Raw genomic sequence first — 23,172 nt, 5'->3', positions numbered from 1 at the left:
CTGTTTCACCCTGTACGTAAGCCTATGAAACGTTGTAGAAACACATTTAATGAAGACCCATCTAATTTTTAATTGCTGAGAACTAACATATCTTTTTTTCATAAAATGAAAAGTTTCTTTAAGGTAACTTTTATTTGCCTGTGTGTAAATTAATCTTTGTGATATTACTGACATTAGTTTGTAAAAACAACAACTGTATATATATTGTTTGTTTTGAATTTCGCGCAAAGCTACTCGAGAGCTAATTGCGCTAGCCGTCTCTCATTTAGCAGTGTAAGATTAGAGGGAAGGCAGCTAGTCATCACCACCCACAGCCAACTCTTGGGCTACTCTTTTACCAACGAATAATGGGATTGACCGTCACATTATAACGCCCCCACGGCTAACAGGTCGAACATGTTTGGTGCGACCGGGATTCAAACCCGCGACCCCTGTGTGTGTGTGTGTGTGTGTAATCATCTTTTTGTGCTTTCTCTATCCTACTCCACATCAATGGCTGATCAGTAAGTTTGACGTTTATAACGATAAAAATTAGATATTTTGCTACTAACAATGACGTACGAAGATAGCCTATTTATGTAGCTGTAAGAAAAACAATAAACAAATTAATTTCTATTTTTTATTAATTTAGTTAGTTTTTGTTACAGGCTTTTCAAGCGGCCTTAACTTGACTAGCATTGCTGATGACTCATAATTGTGTCTTTTTAAGTAATATTTCGAATCAGTAACAACTGCCCGTAAATTAATTAAAAATAAAACACGTAACTCCGAGAAATTTATAATACACACACGTATAATATATACACTCTTGTGCAAATTAATTGAAACAAATGGTCATTTTACAATATTTTTAGCATGGCGGCTGGTGTAGACTCGCTGGACCCGCTGATTTCCTTTAATAGTCATTTTTTAACACAGACGGCGTCATTAGCTGTGTTTTGCAGTACGGTCGATCTATTTTTGGGATATATGACGTCATTCGAAATTGCGTTAGAAGTGCAAGCAGACCAGTCATAAAACAACTTCTTACCAACTCAATGAATAAAAAACGGTATCAATGGAGTCTGAAATACAAGAACTGGACGAAAGAACAATGGAGGAAGGTGTTATTCAGTGATGAGACTCATTTCTTCGTACAGGGCCAAAGAAGTCTGCATGTTCGCAGACCTCCAGGTGAGAAACTTTGAGAATCTCACATCAATCAGTTCGTAAAACATCCCTTGAAGGAGATGTTTTGGGACTTTTCCAGCTACTATGGCGTCGGAGGCTTACATATCGGAAAAGGTATGATGCGAGGACCACAGTACATCGAAGTTTTGTAGAGAAGAGTCGTTCCAGAATTTAAAAAGAGATATCCAGATGGATCTGGCATTTTTCAGCAAGATCTGGCTCACCCACACATCGAAACTTGTGAAGAATTTTATGACTATAACGCGAATAAAGGTACTGGACTGGCCTGGAAACTCTCCGGACTTAAATCCTATTGAAAATCTTTGGGCAATTTGTAAAGAAAATTTCGGGGGAAAAACTGTACCACGAAAGATAAGCTAATTGAGGCCATAATTGAGGTGTGTTACCGCAATCCAAAAATTAGTAAAGATTGCAGTCAACTCGTGGACTCGATGCCAAAGCGGATTAATGATCTTCTGAAAATTAAAGGCGGTCATACCATGTATTAATTTGTGAGTAATTTTTGGATTCTCAAAAATAAAACGTAAAGAAAAGAAAAAATCATAATTTTCGTCTTGTTTCAATTGATTTGCACAAGAGTGTATATATGTATTCAATGAAAATTATATAATATTTTCCCCATGATCTAATTTACACAAATAGGTCTTCGAAAAAGTAAAACGTGGATCAAAATTTATTTTAAAATATTTACATTGCGGTAGTAGTTTAAATATTACATTAGCAACTACATAAAATAATGAATACAATGTAGTAATTAGGTGATGAAATCGTTTATATGATCATCGTAAGGGTACAAAGTGATCGCCTTTTCTTTCGTGATGATTTCACCATTTGACACAACCTTTTTCAAGAAAATGGCGGCTTCTCGGCATCATGTTTCATGTGGTTTAGATCTTCATTGTGTGCCTGATATCAGCAATTGTTTGTCTTTCGCCTCCAATTCCGGGTAAGAATATGTTTTAAAGATATTTCGATCTGTGTATGATCACTCTATGATACACTCCATAACTGTATTTGTGGGTAAAATAAGATTCATTATTTATTTTTTTCGCTTCTACTTTTAACAGTAAATATTAATGTGCATAGGGGATTACAAAAGTACAATAAAAATCACGCAGTAGTGTAATAATATGAAATTTGATTATGCTTTGACTTTATAAATAAATATGTTATCTTATGGGCCATATTTCTTAATTTTTAATAAGCCTTTATTAAATAAATATATATATATAATACAAAGTCTGACTCTGCCTGTTCAATGTTTGGCCTAATTCTACATTGTGAATATTGTAATTTTGAAAAGGCATTAGTAGTATTATTTAAACAGGAAGCAACAATCAGATGTACATGGATATTGCACATTGTAAGTGAGCCACAACTGATTAAATTCTCTGATTGTATTGAATCTCTTCAGTTATCTTTCCAACACTTTAATAAATCAGTGTGTACCTCTGAACTTCACTAAGGAAAAATAATCCAATTCCATGACAATAACTCTAAGATTAGCCTTATTGCTAAATCCAGCCTGAAATCTAATACTATGTATTTAGACCACTGTATTAGCCTATTTTAAATGTTTGCATGAACTGTTTTACTGTTTAACCAAGGTGTTTGAAAGTGACCATTCAACAATGTGTCTAAATCTGCATAAGAATGCTTAGGACATTTTGTTGTCTTCAGCAGTTTATAGATAAAAAAAAAAGTTTGGATATTTTAATACTTGATAAACAATTTATTAAACTGTAGATTATAATTCAAATGTTTATACTGTGCATCACTTAATTTCTTAATATAAAAGTAAATATTAATGAGAAAAAAGATTAACAAGTTACCAGTCCAGTAAAACACAGCCAAGACAGGTCAGTTTTATATTCTTGGATATGGTATCATGAGTGCACATATACTGCATCATTATAATTTCTGTGATGTTAACCAGCAATGGCTTAAAGGTCAGTGTAGTAAATAAATGTATAACATTATGACATTTAAGCTATTTTAGAAATCTGTGTTTTTGATTATAATTTGAAGCCCTTTTAGAAAAAGAAAAATTGTTTATTTTCAATTTTTTTATGGTGGTTATGAGATCAGACAAATCTAATAAACAAGTACAGAGATTCCAATTCACCAGTGAAAATAATAGATAAATTTAAAGGTTTCTTCCTTAACCCTTAAACAATGAGAATGTTGTAGGTAGCAGTATCAAGTGATGATAGCTGCTGTTTAAGGGTTAAAAATATTTGATAATTATATTGAGGTTATAAAGATGAAATGTGTGAAATTTGAAAATTTCTGATACATAATATTTTAAATCTGAAATTAAAATTGCTCTGTATGTTGGATAGCAAACATTTTGAAAGAAAAATTTTTCAAGAAAATCTTTAATTAAAAAATCTTAATACTTAATCCGACAACCAGATATTTTGTGTACAAAAGCCTCGTAATGTTCAATAACCTCCAACATTTTGTAAGGATATTCATTTCTTACCTGTTTTTGGTACCATTGGCAAAATATTTTTTATAATTATTACAGAGAAGTTACCATATATTTATTAGTCAAACAATCTTGATTTTTTAAAGGATTTAATGACTAGCAGTATGTTAAAATGGGGTTTGAACTATAAAAGAATACTGATAGCAAAGTTTTGGTTGAGAACTGAAGCAGCTGGTTTTGGACTGGAGTTAACCCACCAGATAAGGTCTGGATATGTCTTAGCAACTTTACACTAGTTGATATGTGTAATTACAAATTTAATGTGCATCCTTTATACCCAAGTTAATGACACATATCTATCCAACAAATGTAAAGTATATCTTGTTACAGATGGGTTCAGTCTCCCACAATTGACATTATAATTAGGATATAATACCCTAGTTTCTCCTTGAGTGGCTTCCAGAAAGGTTTACCCAAGTAATTTATTCAATGGTCCCTCTATTGTTTTAATGTGGAGGATTCTAACTATTGTAATAAGAGGAAATGTATAATATTGGAAGTAAACATTTTCCCACACTCAAATTGAATTCCCAATGGATACCTCTCTTCCCAATACCAGTGCATCTTTGTGCTTAATCTAAAAATGATCATAGGACTCCAAAGTATAGAGGGAATCAGATGTGCTAGAAAGATGTTTCACTCCTGATGGTGGAAAGCTATTGCATGCTACACTGTAACTATGACACGTTAAATACCTGCATGTAGGTGGGAGTATTGAGGCTAGTGGTGAACAAAATTTGCATATATAGAGTGCAGAACAAAATAAAAAAAAAAGCTATGTATTATGTTAAAAGATCTAAATATTCATTAGAAATACATTTCCAGTATAGAAAAATGTTAATTTTACACAAAATATCATGATTATTAATATTCTGTTTCTCTTTGGGGGAAAAGTTAACTTTTCAGCTTCAGCATGCAATCTCTCCCTCTTCTAAATTTGGGTAGAAATTTATAATATATTATTTTAGCCAAAAAATAGATAAATACAGCACATTGCATATGGTGACATCTATAGTGGTACTACTACTACTGTTTTCTATTAAAGAAGCTATTTTAATCTCAGTGTACTTGGTTTTCAAAACTCCAGCATTAATGTACAGAGTGGTTAATAAAAGATTTGAAAAGTCAGTATTTTATTTATTAATTTGTGTGCAGATTTTATAATACATATTTCAAATATTAAGTTGAAATAAAGCTCCTTTTATTCAATATGGAGCAGAGGTCCATGCCATCAACACCCAGAAATTAGCAGCAAGTAGAATTCAAAGTTTAAGGGTCTGTGCCTGAAGATTTTTCTGATTGTAAAGGCCTGTATGCATGTATGTTTGTCTTACATACCCATTATTTTGGGTATTCTGTTACTCTTTTATAGTAATAATCATTCAAGACATTAATAGGAGTTTTAGTAAATTAGTAGTTTGTTGGTGATATTAACCTGTTGACTGCCAAGTGTTTCAGCTGCTACAATATAATTCTAATGCTTCTTCATTTTGTAACTTTTTTCATGATGCCATTTGGATTGAAGTGAAACAACTTGTAAGTAGGTCAAATACATGTATGGTACTGACATCTAGCATTGAAGTTAGGTATTATTGAGAACAAATTAACTCGTTTGTGACACTGTTACCGATCGGCTTGGACGAGTTATCTTGTCTACGGCACTGAACAGGTTAAACTCTGTTTCTAGCTGTAGTAGGGTTCAACAAAATGATTTGAATCTATGATTTGGTTTGTCAAGTAGTTAGCAAATTGTTATTAATTAGAGTAAGTAACTTTGGAATGCACACTTAGCCTAGTTATCTGTATGGCAACCATCTCAACAGTGACTGAAAAAAAAAAATTGATACAATGGTAGAAATATCACTTACGTTTTTGAAGCAGTGCTGTGCTGCTGCTAAGACAACAAATATAATTTTAGTATATATGTAAAGACACTAATTGCAAATCAAAAGAGGTAATTATCTCTACAAATTGCTAGTTAGTCCTCACTTAAAATGTGTACATGTTTCATCTTGTCTAAGCAAATACAAATACTAATTTGAAAGAGTTCATAGGAGAACTATTACACAGGTTACTGAAACCTGGCTTAATTTTGACAGTTGTGAACAAATTATTTTCTTTGAAATATGGGTATATAGGATATTTAATGAGGACAGGGTAATTGAAGAAAGGAGGAAAGTTTGAGTTGTAGCCTATTGAAACTGGAGATGTCATATGCTAATAATAATGAGGTTGAATCTCTTTGGTATTTTTTGTTAGTGCCAGATGGAAACAAGGTTGAGTAAAATGAAGTGCAGTAATTCTGAGATTAAAAAAAAAATAGTTGAGAAGTTTAAAGAACAATAAAGCACCTGGGCTAGATAATATTTATCCAAGGGTTTTGAAATATGTTGAGGATTGGATGGGATAGTGTGATTTTATATATTTAGATAATATTTATCCAAGGGTTTTGAAATATGTTGAGGATTGGATGGGATAGTGTGATTTTATATATTTAGATAATATTTATCCAAGGGTTTTGAAATAGGTTGAGGATTGGATGGGATAGTGTGATTTTATATATTTAGATAATATTTATCCAAGGGTTTTGAAATATGTTGAGGATTGGATGGGATAGTGTGATTTTATATATTTAGATAATATTTATCCAAGGGTTTTGAAATATGTTGAGTATTGGATGGGATAGTGTGATTTCACTAGGAGAAAATCTTGCTTTATTAAATTTTTGACATTCTTCAAAGAGGTTAATGCTTATGTAGATAATGATACAGATATGGATGGATGGAATGCAGATTATCAGAAAGCATTTGATAAAGTGTCACAAAAGGCTTGTTAAATTACCTTTGTAGGTGTAAAATAGAGGTTGACTCATTAGATAGAATATTGGTTGGATGGAAGAAAGCAGAGGGTTGCTATGAATGAAGCTCAGTCAAACTAAATTGTCATGAGTTGGATACCTCGGAGTCAAGTGTTAGGACATTTACTTTTTTTTTATTTATATCAATGGCATGATTAAATGTAGATGATTTTGATGACAGAAATTTCTTTGAAATACAAGGTTATAGATTTCTTTATAGGGATACAGAACTAAAGAGAGTGGGAGAAGTAGCTTTATAAGCAAGTGTGAGTTTCAATTTCGATAATGGCAAAAAGACTGAATATGTTTGGGTTTCTATTAGCTGATATAAGGGAAAAGACATTTGTTGCAAATTTATTACAGATTACCAGAGGATACTGATGAAATTAATGAGAAAAAAGTGAGATTAAGGTTTCAGCTGTTCTTGAGGTAAAAATTGTGGTTAATTGTTACTTCAGGAACATAGATTAGGAAATGGTGGTCATGCTGTGAGGAAGAAAGAGTTTGGGAAACTGTTCAAATTGATCTTCACCAGCTGGTCCAGAAACCTACTAGAAACTGTTATTATAGATTCTAATATAGAAATGGTTCAGAGGTGGAAATAGGGGAACATCATGCTGTATTAAGTTTGATGTTTTACTACATATGGCAATTAGGAAAAATATTTTTATTACAAATTTCAAAAAATAATTTTCAAAGGGTTGCAAAAAGAATTATCTGTTTTGAACTGGGTGGCTGAGTTATATGGAAGTGATGATCAAATATGGAAAATCTTTACAATTTTTTTTTATTCAAGATGTACATATTCCTTGTAGAAAGAAAAGGGTAGCTGCAAGTGAAAAACAGCTTTACTTATAAAGGAAATCAAGGATAAAATGAAAGAAAAACATCACAAATTTAAAAAAGTAAATTGACTGGTATAATTGGAGACTTTAAAGATTATAGAAAATCCAGAAAGTTGGTCAAACAAGGAATTAGCATGTAAAAATGTTTGCTGAAAAGGTAAAAATAAAATTTAACAGAAAAGATTTCTTTAAATACATTAAGGGTAAACAAAATGCTAGAATGTGAGAAAGACCTTTTGAGGGATGGGAAAATGAAGGCTAATATCTTATGATTATGATGTAGCTGTGTTATTAAATTCTGCTTTCACTTCTATTTTTACTAATAAAGATTTCAGCAGTATTCCTCATTTGAATAGTTGTTAGATGAAAGCAAGTTTGAACAATATGATCACATTAATTTTTTCTTTAAGAAAAAAATTGTGAAGTTCAAATAACAGCAAGGCTCGTGAGCCACATAATATTCTCACAAGGGCAGTTAAGAAAGTTAAAGATTGGACATCCAAACTGCTTGTTACATTTCTTAAGTCCAATGGTGGGCAGGTACCCAAAGGATAATGACACTTCTCATTTTGAGGGAGGTGATAAAAATTATCCTAGTTGTTATAACCTGTAAGTCTTACATCAGTTGTGGATAAAACCTTATATAGGTCAATAATTACTAGGACAATTTTGAACACCTCCATTGAGAAGAGAGATGCCATTAGCTAATTTTCAATCTTTAATTTTGCTGGTAATGTTAAATGTTTAGGTGTTATTAGCTGTGAAGATAATCCTGTTACTTTGTAAAAGGATTTAGATCATTTTGTGAGGTGGTTTGTAATTATAATAAATGCAATATAATGCAAGGGGGTATTATAATTTGGAGTGCAATATTCTCAGAAGTGTTATGAAAGAAAGGGATCTTAGTGTAGTGGTTGACCAGTCTTCTGAGCTACACAGATCAATGATTAGGCCACATTTGTAGTATTGTGTTCAGTCTTGGGCTTTTTATCTCAGGAATGAAATTGAATTATTGGAAAGAATTCAAAGGAGAGTTACTAAAATGTTGCTTGGGATGGAGAGGTTAGGTCTCTGAAATTGTTTCTCTTTAAACAAAATAGATTTAGAGATGTGATTCGAGCATTTGAGATTAAAGGAACTGGTAGTGTTAATGCAGCTATTTTCACACTTAATGATGAGGATTGTAAAATTAGGGTACATAGATATGAATTCTGGCAGGATAAGAGTCATCTTGAGCTAAGACAATTTTATTTTTCTAACAGGGTGGTTGGTGCTTGAAACAGGCTGTCATATGTTGGGGAGGTAATAACTTTAGTGTGTTGGAAACCTTGATAACTGTGAATGATAAGGGTTGTCTTTTGAGATTTTTATTTAGTTTTAATATAGAAGATGAGACAGCAAAGATAGGCCAGTAGGTCCCTTGTATTTCCTAAACAGTATTTAATGTTTATGTAAAAACAGCTGGTATGGGTAGAGAAAAACTATTTAGAGGAGCAAAATAATGATTTTCACTCCTCTACATAGAGTTTTTCTCTACCCATACCAACTGTTTTTACATGTATATTTTTCTCTACTCGTGGGTCTTCTCATCATCACGGAGTATTTAATGTTATTAATGGTATGAATAATCACAATGATGACTGGATACACCACCTAATTTTCATATAAAAAGTTAATTTAATGTAAGGTTAGTGATTGTTTTTATGCTTATGTACCACTTAAAAATATATCAAGCTATTTGTATGTTACAATTGAAAGTTTTTTTTTCATTAGGTACCAGTTTATAACTGCCCCAATTGTTCATCCTCGCTTTCAGAGAGAGTTCATTCTTGGAAAGTCCAAAAATCGATCAGGAGCATTTACTCGATCAGATCTCCTTTTAACTAGTCAAGGTTAGTTTTATCATGGTAATTTATGACTTCAAGAATACAGTGCAGTTGCTTTTTTGTATGCAAATTGTACATAATAGCAAAAGAACAAGTCAAATTGTTAATGTGCTAAGTTATTGTTTATAATTTAAAATTAGTTATTTTTATATCAACTTTAGAGCTGTAATGAAAGGTAATTTTTTAGTGTCAAGGGTTAGAATATGCAGCTGAAGGAATCTTTAATCCTTCAGTGGTACTGTTTTGCATGGTGTGCTAATTATATATACACAACTCTTATATGTGATTAAAAACCCTTATTTTGAACTTAGTTCATATAAATCAGATAAAACAATCACATAGTTTAAAAATGAAAAAATCATGCTGTTTACATGAATGTCTGATACTCATAACTTACAGTAAACTTGCATTGCAAGAAATCCCCTGTTACAGTCAATTAAAGAACTATAGCTGATTTTGCAAAAAAAAGTTTTTGATATTGAACACTTACAATTCTAAACATGTTGACATTTAAAAGTGCTAATTTTTTAATAGAACATTATTAGTTATTTAAAGTAAGAATATAGCTGTCAGCATATGTTTTTAATGTGAAACTTATCTTACATTTTGTACACTAAGTACAATAGAATAAATGCTTCACTATAATATTCTGTTCCAATGCATAGAAGGAAATGCTATTTATCAGGTCATTCCTTAAGTAATGTCCAATTTTAGGTTCAGAAAAAGAGAAAGGATTTCAAATGCTTTTAATGTTATTTAGACAATAATGTATGTTCCATTATTATTAATTACTTCCTGCCAACGATTCACAATTTTCTGAATGCCACTTGTATAAAATTAGAGGAAAAGAATCTAGAGAGGGTAGTTTTGACATCTTCATGTGTTTCAAGCACTTTTCTATCAAGATGGTTCTGCAAACTTTTTAATAAATGATAATCAGATGAGGCAAGTTCTGGAGAATAAGGAGGAAATGGAAATTTTTCCTAGTCTAGCTCTTCAATCTTTGCAGATGTGATTCTTGCTGGATGGGGCAGTGCATTATCCTGGTGTAGTACAACACCTTTACGATTGATCAAAGCAGGACTCTTTTCCTTTCAGTGCAACATTCAATTGCTCTGTTGACAATAGAAGCCTGATGTAATCATAACACTGAGTGACAGTAACTCAAAGTGGATCACATCAACAATATTCTACCAAATGCTTAACAAGACTTTCCTAGGGTGGAGGTCCATTTTGGATTGTGCTTTAGCCAGTTTACCCGCACTGAGCCATTGTTTGTGGTGCTTAACATTTTTACAAAATATCCATTTTTCATCTCCAGTCACTAACCTGTCCAAAAAGTGAGTTGTGTTCATGAGAGTGCAGAGAAGTGCAAATGTCCAAAGGTTCACTTCTGTCAAATCATGGAGGGTCCATTTTCCAAGTTTTGACACCTTTCCAAGCTGTTGCAGATGACAGTTAAGTTTTGAATGGGTTAAATTAAGCTTCTGTGCTCGTTCTTCAACTGTTACAGCACAATTTTCATCAAGTGCAGCTAGCAGCATGTCATCATTAAACTCAACGGGATGACTTGAATATGGCACATCACTTAAGCTGTGGTCACCTGATCTTAACTTCTGAAACCTTTGACATTTTCTTTCATAGAGATTCCGCACCATAAACATCTCAAATTTTTTGTGTAGTTTCTGCTGCACCATTGCCTTTTTTAAACACATAAAGCATTATATGCTTAATGTGCTCCTCAGACACATCCATCTTCATAAGGGTTTATTTGATTAATTATCTGAAGAAGTGGAGTTGGGTTAGTTTCTTTTATTTGTCTGAAGATTTTTATACACATCTGACAACATATTTTAGTCATTAAAGCCTTCTACAGTGACACAAACTTCTTGTATTAAATTTTCAGACATTACTTATGGGATGACCTAATATAATGTTTTAGGGATATGTAATCCAAGGGTATCAGCCCTTTATCTCTGCATATAGGACTTAGCTGATCTGTCACCCTCGGGGCTGGACTCTGAACATGTAGCGTTTTTGTTCTTCCATTCCTGTTTTTTTTTTCAATTTTGTTTCCATATCATTTCTTGTTATTTGTCCATCTGCCATTACCTCTTGGCTATTCTATGTGACTCATTTTCTTACCATTTCACATGGTTGTTCAACCATAATTTGTTAGTCTTCATCATCTATGATTATCAGGCATTTTACCTTTCCAGTTACCACAGTTTTTGCTCTCCTTTATTCTCTCCATTTTGTACCAACCTTTCATTCTTTGCTGTTCCTCTTTCCAATTCCCATGCTTAATTCAAGCCTTAATTTGGAGTTGCTTTCTCATTATCCTTTTTTTAATATGAATTATTTATCCTTTTCACCAGTGGTTATTGTTATTTAGATATCTATGCTATTGCTTCATGGACTCATTCCACTGCACTTTCTAGTTCTCTACCTTTGTTCTCTTAGATTTGATATTGTTCTTTCTCTCCTACCTTCCTTCCATCTCTCTCCTCTATACCCATTCTGATACTAATTGGCTCCTGTGTCTAGTTTGATGTTTGACATTAACTTCACTTTACGGGTCTCCATTGTTGTCTGTTTCCACCCTGGTACCTCTCACCTTCTGCCCTTGCTGGTTGGGTCTGTTAGCTCTTCCAGTTGGTGACTCCTCTCTGGATGGCAATGCTTGCAGGCTCTTTCAAATTTCATCACCTCCTTTTTATCCTTTTGCTAATCATTTTGGCTTGCACTTAGATGAAATCTTCAAGGTTGGCATGTGGCCATATTCTTACATATCATTATCCTTATCACTTGAATACATTGTCTCCTGAAGATTTCCACTCCTTTCAACCCCATTTGCCATCCTGCAATTCAGTAAACATCCTTGAGATTGGTAAGTTATTTCTTTTTCTCACCTTTGTATAAGAAATTTTTGTCGTATGGTTGGTGTTGTCTCAAGGTAAACTAGAAGAGTGTTAACACTGGCTCAAGCTTGTATTATTTTTCACATTCATGAGACTAAAAAACAGTGACTTTTTAAGAATATTTTATATATTAAAACTGTTTTCACTATTTATATTTTAATGGTTTATCTTAAACTTCAGAAACTTTAATTTCTCAATCAATATTCAAGATGCCAAAGAAGTATTTGAATACACATATCTCTGATTACATTTTCTGGTCTTCATTTCAGCTTTATTATGTGTGTATATCATTATAATTTATTACTGAAAGGCTGGATATAATTCAATTTCTGTTAGTTTGCACAAGTAATTTTCTTATTTCAGATTGGAGTTCTTTAATAGTTGGCAAGTTGTCAACATGGTTAAATTTGGATTCTCCGATAACTCATATTCGAAAAAATTCAGAACAGGTAAGGTGGTAATTGAACTTAAGTTCCAAAATAATCAGTATTAAACTACTTGAAAAAAATTAAAAGTATTTCTCCTCCCAAATAATCATCATTTCATAAAAACATTTGTGAACAGAATGACATGACCTCTTAACCCTCTTAGATATAGACTTGAGAGCAAAATTGCATCACTTAATTAATAAAATGATAGCATTATTCAAAGTTCTTTTTAGTGTTTTTTCTTACATACTACAATAACGTGTTAAATTATTAATTTATATATTTAACAAAGATTTTCAGAATGTGTTTTAGGCTGAAAATAAACAATCTCAAAATTTAAACAGTGGTTTCAGAAACTTTTAAAACTTTTTCACACACAATTATGACAAAATATAACATTCATGACCAATATTTTAGCTATTTCGAACATTTTTGTCTATTAATTAATGCCCCTGCTCGTAAACAAATTAGTTTTAAATATTTTAATCTATCATTGTTTCTTATTCAATCTGAGGTAACAACCTGTATCTCATGTTTAGCAAACATATGATAAATTAACCATGTTGTGTGTGTGTGCACCTTTTTTGTGTGTCTTGAAGTGGTATATAAAGTATAATTTACTCCAGTTGGTTTGAAATAAATGTATTTGAGAAGAACTCTTGTGCTTATGTGGCTTTTTTTAGTATCTTAAAACTGATACATCAACATTTAAATGTTTATTTTAAGCATTGGATTTTACTCTTAATTCAAATACTTTTGTGGAACAACTGGTTAGAAAATTTTAAATTCAGTGTCCAATATTTAAGAAGTAAATATGCAGTGTTAAAACATTATTAAATATCTATAGATTAAGATACTAAGTTCAAATCTGTAAAAAATATTTTTTCTTTAAAACATTTTCTAATGTAATTTTCCAAAGATTTCACTGCTGATAATTCATGAAAACCACATATCAATATTTTTTTCTGAAACTGGATGCTTTTAGGAAATTTCATGTTATATTTATTTCAAACTATTTTATCTAGTAGTTTTATTTTTGAAACAAAACTTCAAAATGAAGTAACCAGGTCTCATGGAGTTAAGAAAGCTGTCATTTCTCTGGTGCTACATAAATATACCTAAAATATTTTGTATCCTAAATGATAGAAATGTAAGTTCTGAATGATATTTTTCTGTAATTTTAAATTTAAAGTTTGAATGTAGAATTTAATATTGTATAATTAGTGTATTATGAAAATGTGTTTGTATGCACAACTGTTATAGTAAAGTTTGTGTTAGATACATCTTTGGCTTATAAAAGAGCCATGTTGCCATTTTGATTAGGTTGATAGAAGTATTGTTTTTATACATATAATTGTACTTGCTTTTTTAATTGTTTTCAATAAAACTTTAAGGCTCTTCAACAAGAACTCAGCTATGCTGCTCACTTAAGCCTGCCAGCCATACTTGTTTCTCTTAAAAGTGAAGATTGTATCAACCTTGCAAGATGTATTTACAGTCATATCCTGGCATCAGAATCATATCAGGTTAATAATTTATACTTTTGTTTTTTCTTTTAATGATAAGATATCTTGTTTATAATTGCATACAAATGTCCATGTTGCCTATGAAACAAAACATAAAATATCTGCTTTGTATACAGTATTTTAAGTTGATGAAAACTTACAGGGTATGTTCCAGGTTTGGGTCGAGGTACCTATGCAAGCTGCTGAAGATTTGTCAGAAGTGTACATCAACAAACCAGAATCAGCTGAAGCTGGTACAGTAGCCAAGCAGACAGATACATGGGACTGGTATGTAATAATTTTCTTTTGAAATTTTCATGCATAAATTTGACTGGGGGGGGATTATATTCAGTTGCATAAACAAAAAAAGTGAAAAAAAATTTTTTTTTTTAATACAAACTACATTTTTCTTTCATAGAACAATATGTTTAATTTTAGTATCTAGTATTTGAATGCATCAGTCATTTCAATGTATTTACATGGAAAGAAAATTAGTGTTTCAGAGTATCGTAATTTTGTATAGATATACAAGTTATATGTATAAACTTAATTTACTTTCAGGTTACCCATATGAAATTTGTTGTGTATATCATTTAGAATCTTGGCTAAAGAACAGGCTGATATCCAGAGAAATCGATAAAACCTTTGTTAGAATAAGACCTTCCCACACTTTTAAACAAACAATAATAAATCTATTATTTCTTTTCTTTCCTTGATATGTAAATGTACAGCCAATTAAACTATAATATTATTCTCTCTACATCTTCTGTGGAAAACCTTTTGAAGCATGGAGTTCTCAGTTTACTGTTCCACCGGAATTTCTCAAGTAAATTTGGTGTTTTGTATTTTCACTATGATCAGATATATTTGGTAGTGCTTGAGCTTCACAAATGGCTTTTATGTGGTACCTTGTTAATCAGATTTATTATTCTTTTATTTGGCTTTATGCCATGGTTGCAAATAAATGAAATATTTATGAAACATACCAACTGTCTTTCTTTCTTTTTCTTCAGTTCTGTTCTATTTTTGAATAAAAGGAAAACCTTTTGTTACCTTTGTCTTCCAGTTTGTTTAGAGGCACATGTGAATAGTCTCCCACTAGTACAGTGGTAAGTCTACAGATTTATAACACTAAAATCTGGGTTTCAGTTCTCCTCAGTGGACTCAGCAGGTAGCCCAATGTGGCTATATTGCTGTAAGAAAACAAATATGCAAGCATGCATGCACACATACACACACAAGAATATTTCCCAGATTCCCTTCTATTATGGGATTTGTTTCCTTCGGTCACACACATACTTGTGGGGAATTTCCTGTTAATTGAGTAAAATGTTTTCTGTAGTGCCACTCTACATTTTTGGCAATGTTTGACTGTGCTGGTATAGGCAAACTTCTCTTATAAAATTGGATTAAAATTCTCACGACACTTGAGTGCATTTCATATGTTGATTGCACGCCTGTCTATTAAGTTTCAAAATTTAAATAAAAATGATAATTCCAACTCTGTTGTAGTAATTTTCAATTAAATTATTTTAGAATTGGTAATTTGTCATTTTGTAATATTTACAGAGAGTAGCTTGCAGAGAAACTTATCTTATTTTTATTTATACACAGCTGTAATCAACAGTTTTATTATCCATCTAAAAGTATAGATTTATATTTGCTGAGGAAATATTGTCCCTTGAACATATGCTTTCATGACTATAGAGTAAATAAGATTGTATGAACAGTAATTTATAGCTTTTGTGATTTTAATTAACCAGAGCTCATATAGAAGTAAAAAAAGGATTATAATGACAAGTTTATAACATTTAGAAGTAAACCACAAATCTGAGTTGGTGGTTTTTTATATATTTTTTATGCTTTTTTTCTCACCTGAAAATATTTTTATTTTAAATTGTATTTGTTTGAAAGATAAAGAAATTTTTTTTCTGTGACAAGACATCACTTAAACTTGGTTGTTTTTATTTTAGTCAGTTGCAAAATAGTCCAATAACTCAAATCTGTATTTTATTCTAATAAGATGCACAAAAATAAAAATGATTAATCATTTGAAACAAATTTTGTTTATAAGATAGAAAGTGGTAAACCAAGAATACTGTTCTAAGTCACCAACTGCTGTTCGTCAGTTTGTGTTGTGACTTTTTAAAGTGGTGATTATTGTCACCTGCAAAATAGAGCTTCAAAAGAATTGTTATATATCTATTAATGGGATTGTAAAATTGGCCAGTCATACATCTTTGAAGAATTACATAATAATGTGTACTGTAATTCTGAATTTACTACATATATTATGTTCATGACATTTTGTGAGCTTTTAGTAAATGTTACAAGTCTGTCGTAAACAATTTGTGTTACTAATTGGTTGAAAACTGTAACAGCTTTTATTTGTTGCAAATTTGGGAAAGAAAAATTGGAGCTCAAAGACATTGCATATCACAGGAAATAAGGGTTGAACTTTTTTTTAACAGCTGCCACATAAGCCAGCTCAGCATATTTTAATACTGAGCCAAGGATGGTCAACAGGGTGTTTATTCTAGAAGCAGGTGATTTAGGGTGATTTTAATATATCTCATTGAATAAAACTCATCCTGACTTTTGAAACAAACATAAAACTGAATTTTGATAAGGATATGACAAACTTTATGGATTATACTTTGTTGGTACCATATTGAGAATTATACCACCCTTAATGTATTTACGCTTCATTACACACTGTGTGCTGGCTTCAACTTCAGAAGTGCATCTTTTGGCTGTAATGTGCTCTTAGTTTCACAAAATATTGAAACAAATCAATGCAGTAATCAATTGATGAATCTCTGATTCAGCTTGTATGTCAAATCAAATGTGATATCTTTTGAACAAGTTATTCTTTTATTTGACCTGGACCTATACTTAAAACCATCATGTTCACAACCACATCTAAAGATTTCAGGCATGTTTTGTTGTTACACTATTGTACTTTATATTTACAAGTTAACTTCTTCATATTGGTTTTTGTGGTCGTGGGTCAGGTCACAGGTCTGGTCCAGATGCCAAGCTAGCTCGTGCAGCAAATATTTCTTTTTTAAATTAAGAAGTTAAAAGTTAAATGATATACAAATTTAAAGTATAAAATATATTTTTATGCCAAGTTTGTTCGTGTGCAGTTATAATAGTTATATCTTTTAAATGTAGCACTATAAAAGTTCATGATATGCACAAAAGATTTCAGTCTGGATATGAAGGTTTAATGAATATCAGTGAAGTGTAATCTCATTGGATATGTAAAATGGAACCTTCTAATCAACCAAAACAAACTGAAACTGTAAGATGAAAAAAGTATTTTTCTTGTTTTAAAAATAGCATTTTAAGACAAAATATTGGAAATGGCAAAATCTACTGACTATTTATAGTAAGTTTCATAAAATTTGTTAAGTGTTACCAAGGTGAAAAGGAATTAAACCAAAGGATATCTCTCACATCTCCTAAGTCTGTAAAGTATTAACCTTTAGAAGGACATCAAGCACCTACTTCTTTCCATGCTTTATATGACATTTTTATTTTTTTACAAAAATCTGTTATTTTCCATTAAATTCTTGATTTTTGTTTCTGATCACTTTAACCCTTTCGGCGAGGTTCGCAACCGTGGTCGATTTGAAGGCTCAGCACGGCAGGCGACCTTCCTTTATTCCTGTTATTCTTATGTATTGAATTTAATATATATAGTATTGAGTACAATTACTGAATATTTCAGGGACTTTTGTTGAGTTATTGCCGAGATATCATGCTTTTAGTACTGATACCATAATTAGTTGAAGTATCAAACATATATATTCAGCACCATGCCAAACATTAAAAGTTGTTATTCAGTGCTGAAAGGGTTAAAGAAACAAGTTCTTTTTTTTTTTTTTTTTTAATGAGAATGTGTGAAACTTGTAGGTGGAATACTTTTCGGGGTGTGTGTAACACAGATAAGAAATTTGGCCTTGCACTTGAACTGAGTGCTGACATTCCCTCAGAAGATATTATTAACCGTTGGATGGGTGAACCAATTCGTTGTATAACTGTACCAACATCACTTTTTTTGACAAATAAGAAAGGATATCCGGTTTTATCTCGAGCTCACCAACAAGTTTTTGAAGGTGTATTTAAAGTAAGTGTGTATGTTCATTGCAATTATTTTCATATCTTTCTAAACAAATTTATATGAAACTGTAAACATTGTTTTATTTGAAAGATATGATTTTTTTTAATTACAAAAATAATTTATATTTTATTTCTGTATATACTATTTAAGTATCAGTAACTAGAATTTAAAAAAAAGTATTTTATATGGATATTAAACAACTGTAATTGAGAGTCCAAAAAATGGATTGATTTTAAGTCTGGCTGAACATCAATATTGCAAAACAATAAAAACTGAAAACTTGTGATAACATGCTTCAAAATTCTGTTGTTTTCTTCACATCTGAGAGTTGTAAAAGAAATTTAGTGATTAACTATTGAATACTTGTAATTAGATATCTTTCTATTCCATTTATTATATAATATAAAATTAATTTTAATATTACATCAGTACATTTGTCTCACACTTTTCTTTTGAGAAATTAAATGAGAGAAAAAACATTGACAAGAATGAATATTAGACAATATAGCTCAACAAGTAACCGGGTACAAAGAATGAAGATCAAAATTTGAAGCTTATAATGAATGAAAAGCAAAACAATAAAGATAAAAAGTTAAATCTGTTAACAAGTAGAAATAAACAATACACATAATGAAAATTGAAATGTTAATGGTTTTAATGAATTATGTACATATTTTACCCAGTTGTTATTAAGCATTTAACTATTACAAAATATATTACTTGTATGTATTTTCATACTTTTAATCACTGTATTTGTAAAGTGTATTAGGCATACATGCATAGATATTATTGATTGAAGTTGCAATACACAAGGAGGTAAATTGCTTTGTAGTGGTAAAACAGTATGTAGTATTAGGCTTGAAGCTGTTTGATTGGCTATCATTTGCCAAAAATTGACATACTACTATACTTGTATCTTTAGTTGAAAAAAAAAAAATTAGGTTTGATCAAAAAATTGTATGAACCAAAACATTTGTTTTGACACAGATATCTTTATTATCTAATATTTCTGTTAAAATTAGTTTTGCAATGTAATTTTGAATTGGAAGCATTAAATATGAAACATTAAGCCTAAACAGTATCACTAACTTTTCATTTCTGGCACCTGCTCACTGTTCAGGGACTTAGAATAAGTGGTTTAGAGATGAATTGAAAAGATTTTTAAGAGAATGATGAATAGTTATTTTTTCATGATTGGTTTTTTTAAAGAAAAAAAATGAGGCTTTTTCATATCTTAACATAAACATTTTTATTTTATTTTCAGCTTGGTGTACAAGTTTTAATAAAAGGTGTAAATCGACATGAAAGTATTAGATACTACCAACAGTACATGGATCATCTTTGGATGGTAAAATAAGTTTGTTTTGTGTATTTTACAAGTTTGTTGTTTTTTTTAATTTTTAAATTACTTTAATAACACTTCTGAAGGTACGATCTATTGCAAAGTCCAGCTCATTAGCCTTTAATTCCTTTTGAGACTTCAGTCAATGTTTTTGTCATAAAGGCAAAGGTTAGAAAAATGACAATAAAAAAACATACCAGAATTATAATAAGGGCATGAACAAGTTTATCAATAAAGTAACATAACATTAGTGATTTAGTGCATTGTACTTGTAGTAATTATGACAGATTAAAATTTGTTACCTGCACTGAAATATTATCACTGTTTTTTTGTTTTTCTTAAAATAATATAAAGAAGCATGCCTCAGTTTTTTTAATCATAAGAGTGGGGATTAATTAATGCTTCAGTGCTTTTATTATTTTTTTATGAAAATGATTAAAACTTGAAAAAAAAATACTGGGAAATGAAGGGTTATTTATTATTTAAACTTAGATCATACATTAACCCACTTGTTACAAGGATATCACACAATAGCATGGGAAATACATTATAGATGTATTTTATAACCAACTCTTATTTTTATTATTGATGGAACTTGTAAGTAAGATAAATAAATTAACTTATATATGAGTTTAACTTTGAAGTGATAGTCATGAAACAACATTATTGTGAGTATATATATTCACTGTAATCAAAGGATGGATAAAAAAAATACTTGTTTTTCAACATTATGATGGTATATCATTATTTTCATTTTCATATGTTATAATAAGGTCTAACAGTTGAAAAGATGAATTTTATAATTTTAGAAAAATAGAACAATATTGATTTTTTATCACTGGGTCACTTTCCTCATTTATAGTCTCGACCAAATGATGACACTTTAGCACAGTTTGCTCGAGGATATGAAGACTACTTGCAAGTACCTCTCCAGGTTAGTTTTACAGTTTTAAAAATGTTTGATTCTCAAAGAAAAGATTGTTGTATCCAGTAAATTGATCCAGTTAGAAGGTGTATGGTAGTTTATGAATGTATAGTTGTTTGTTTGTTTGTTTTTTTCTTTGTGATTAGGGTAGTAAGATTTCTGGTTGTCCTATGACACCCCCATCCAGAAGATTTCACTTTTCAGTGTAAAAAATGTATTAAATGCATAAGATTAAAATCACACAAGCAGTTCATGAGCTGTATTACTGTGATACAATATTTTTAGCAGATATTGTTCATGTATTTTAAGCTAAAGTTCAGAAATATTTGTGTGCTTTCTTCATAAGCAAGATTGTTTTCTTCTTCCCAACTTTACCACTCAGAAAATTATTCTAATCTGAACTTGTGTATACTACTAACATACTAACAAACAAAATAAACATACTAAATTTCTCCTAAATAGAGTGAAAAGAGTTACTTCTGAGTTTACAACTGCAGACAAGTTTGGGAAAAAACTTGTTCAAAATGAAAGAAAAAACATATTTTTGAGTTAAAGCGACAAACAAGAAAATTAATCAGTTCTAGTGAAATCCATGAAATCTGTATATTTTACTCAAATACAACACATATTCTTATTTTAATTCTATTCATTCTGTAAAGAAATCAATTGTTCAATTTGTGTTACATTTGGATGGGAGTTAAAAGGCATAATATGAAATAATGAAATCTTAATAACATAAAGATATTTGTTTTGGAGTTCTGTCAAGAATAGTTTATTCCTAGAAAAGATATAACTTTTATCATTTTGAACTTTTCAGCCTCTAATGGATAACTTAGAATCCTGCACCTATGAAATTTTTGAAAAAGATCCAGTGAAGTATACGGAATACCAAAGGGTAAACTGATAAATTTATCAGTATTAATAAGAATAATGCCTGATGTAATTTTGTGGAAAATATTCCAATTAAGTATTAATTAGTGCAGTACTAAGACCTGAAAAATCTCTATTGATATATGAGAATATATGTGGGTTATAATTTATGCCAGTAAATCTAACAAATGTATGCAACTTTTATCTACTGGCAACTGTATCTTTTTTCAGTTAATCTGTTACTTGAATTGTGGTTTCTTAAATCTAAAAAGTATTTCTCTGATTTATCTAAAATCTTCAGTCTTTGTTTCTTTTAAGGTAATAACTAACAGTATACAAAAATAAAAGATATAGATGAACAGTAAGAATGTATAATTGTAAGAATGTTCTTTTTTTAAACCCACTGCTAAGGAATTGTTCAAGGTTTTTACATGTCACTTTCTTTGTCAAATGTCTCCTGCACTGAAATGTTTGTTAATTTTCTTTATTTTATGTTCCACTGTGTTTTTGCAAGTGTTACAGTTAGGAAGATATTGATAAAATTTTCTGATTGGTTTTACCATTTTACAAAAACTGACGAATGTAAGGACTTTTTTTTCATTATTTCTTAATTGTACATACAATAATCTAATTCAGCCTTTCACATTGAAATCATTTTAAACTTAAGTCAAAATATTATAAATATGGAGGAGTCTAGGAACAGTTTTGTCATTTACTTACTTTTTTATTTACTTCTTTAGGCCATGTATGAAGCAATACTGGACAAAGTTCCTAGTACAGAGAAAGACAGTAGGGTTTTGTATGTAGTTGTAGTAATAATTAATCATTCAATTTTTGTCAAGAATATCTTAATTTTTATGAAAACATGAGTATATGTATTCTCGAGGAATAGAAATATGAAAATGTGCAAATTTTAAAGCATATTGTTTTTCAACTATTTTTTGTTTGTTATACCAATTATTATAGTGCAAAATGTTAGCTAATAATCCTATTTTAACAGTACATAAGATTAAGTTCTTAATTCTAGAAGGCAATATTTAAAAAATTCTACATTTCCCCTAGTGTGACACATTTTTTAGGCACCTTCTGTATTTCGTTAACCACCTCTCCAAACTTTATAAAATTAAATGTAAATTACCAACTATAAAATCATCATTGCTCAGAAAAACCAAATTTTTTATATTTCTCAATTCTGTTTAATTACAGAACAGAGCTATCAAGTATAAAATCAGGCCCGTCATGTCACATCCTTTCTTTAAATTTGTTAGTAGCTCTTTTATGTTTAATTATATATTACCAATAGAAGGTCAAAGCTTTCATCTATCGAATAATGCATAGTGTATTCTGAACAGATAATTGTCAATGTCACTCAGAGTACAAGCTTTGTTCATTGGACAGTTAATGACAAGCTTGGATAAATTTGTAACGGTTCTTGTCGCATAGTCAGAAAAATTATGACAGTTAGGGGAAATTGTCTACCTTTTACATGTTATTAACTTGTGTTCTTTGTTCGATTATTATATAAATAAAATTCAGTGTATTACTACCATTAGTTAAAAAGAAAAAGTAGGGTTAAGCGTCATCAAGAACTAAAATGTAAAATTTGGATCTTTTCATGTTAATTAAGATAAGATTAGGTAAAATAAATAACTAATAAAAATGTTTCACAAGGCACAATTTAGCAGCTTGTAGCTCGTGTGTAATGTAATTTGATTGTAATTTATAATAGCATGGATAGTAGTAAAATACAGTTCAAATGGCAATAAAGTAATAAAATCTTAT

General features: G+C 30.5%; 1 protein-coding gene across 4 annotated transcripts in view; it reads left to right on the top strand.

Annotated features, from left to right (window-relative positions):
• Positions 1-1,982: 1,982 nt before the first annotated feature.
• The window catches only part of csul (protein arginine N-methyltransferase 5), a 34,134-nt gene continuing 12,944 nt past the window's right edge, over positions 1,983-23,172 (top strand). The window contains exons 1-10 of one of the 4 annotated variants that reach the window (XM_076469072.1): positions 1,983-2,137; positions 9,158-9,276; positions 12,555-12,640; positions 14,014-14,145; positions 14,300-14,412; positions 18,046-18,259; positions 19,518-19,601; positions 20,458-20,529; positions 21,338-21,415; positions 22,131-22,179. In XM_076469072.1, the coding sequence (XP_076325187.1) occupies positions 2,010-2,137; positions 9,158-9,276; positions 12,555-12,640; positions 14,014-14,145; positions 14,300-14,412; positions 18,046-18,259; positions 19,518-19,601; positions 20,458-20,529; positions 21,338-21,415; positions 22,131-22,179 (1,075 nt within the window). In that variant the 5' untranslated portion in view covers positions 1,983-2,009. Of the gene's footprint in view, positions 2,138-9,157; positions 9,277-12,554; positions 12,641-14,013; positions 14,146-14,287; positions 14,413-18,045; positions 18,260-19,517; positions 19,602-20,457; positions 20,530-21,337; positions 21,416-22,130; positions 22,190-23,172 lie in introns of all 4 variants that reach the window. The other 3 variants (XM_076469070.1, XM_076469071.1, XM_076469069.1) reach the window with 3 other exon arrangements.

Source organism: Tachypleus tridentatus, chromosome 12 (genome assembly GCF_004210375.1).
Source record: "Tachypleus tridentatus isolate NWPU-2018 chromosome 12, ASM421037v1, whole genome shotgun sequence".
In the NCBI taxonomy this organism is placed as follows: domain Eukaryota; kingdom Metazoa; phylum Arthropoda; class Merostomata; order Xiphosura; family Limulidae; genus Tachypleus; species Tachypleus tridentatus.
Note: the sequence above shows the minus strand (reverse complement) of the source record. Positions and strands in the feature narration are given on the sequence as shown.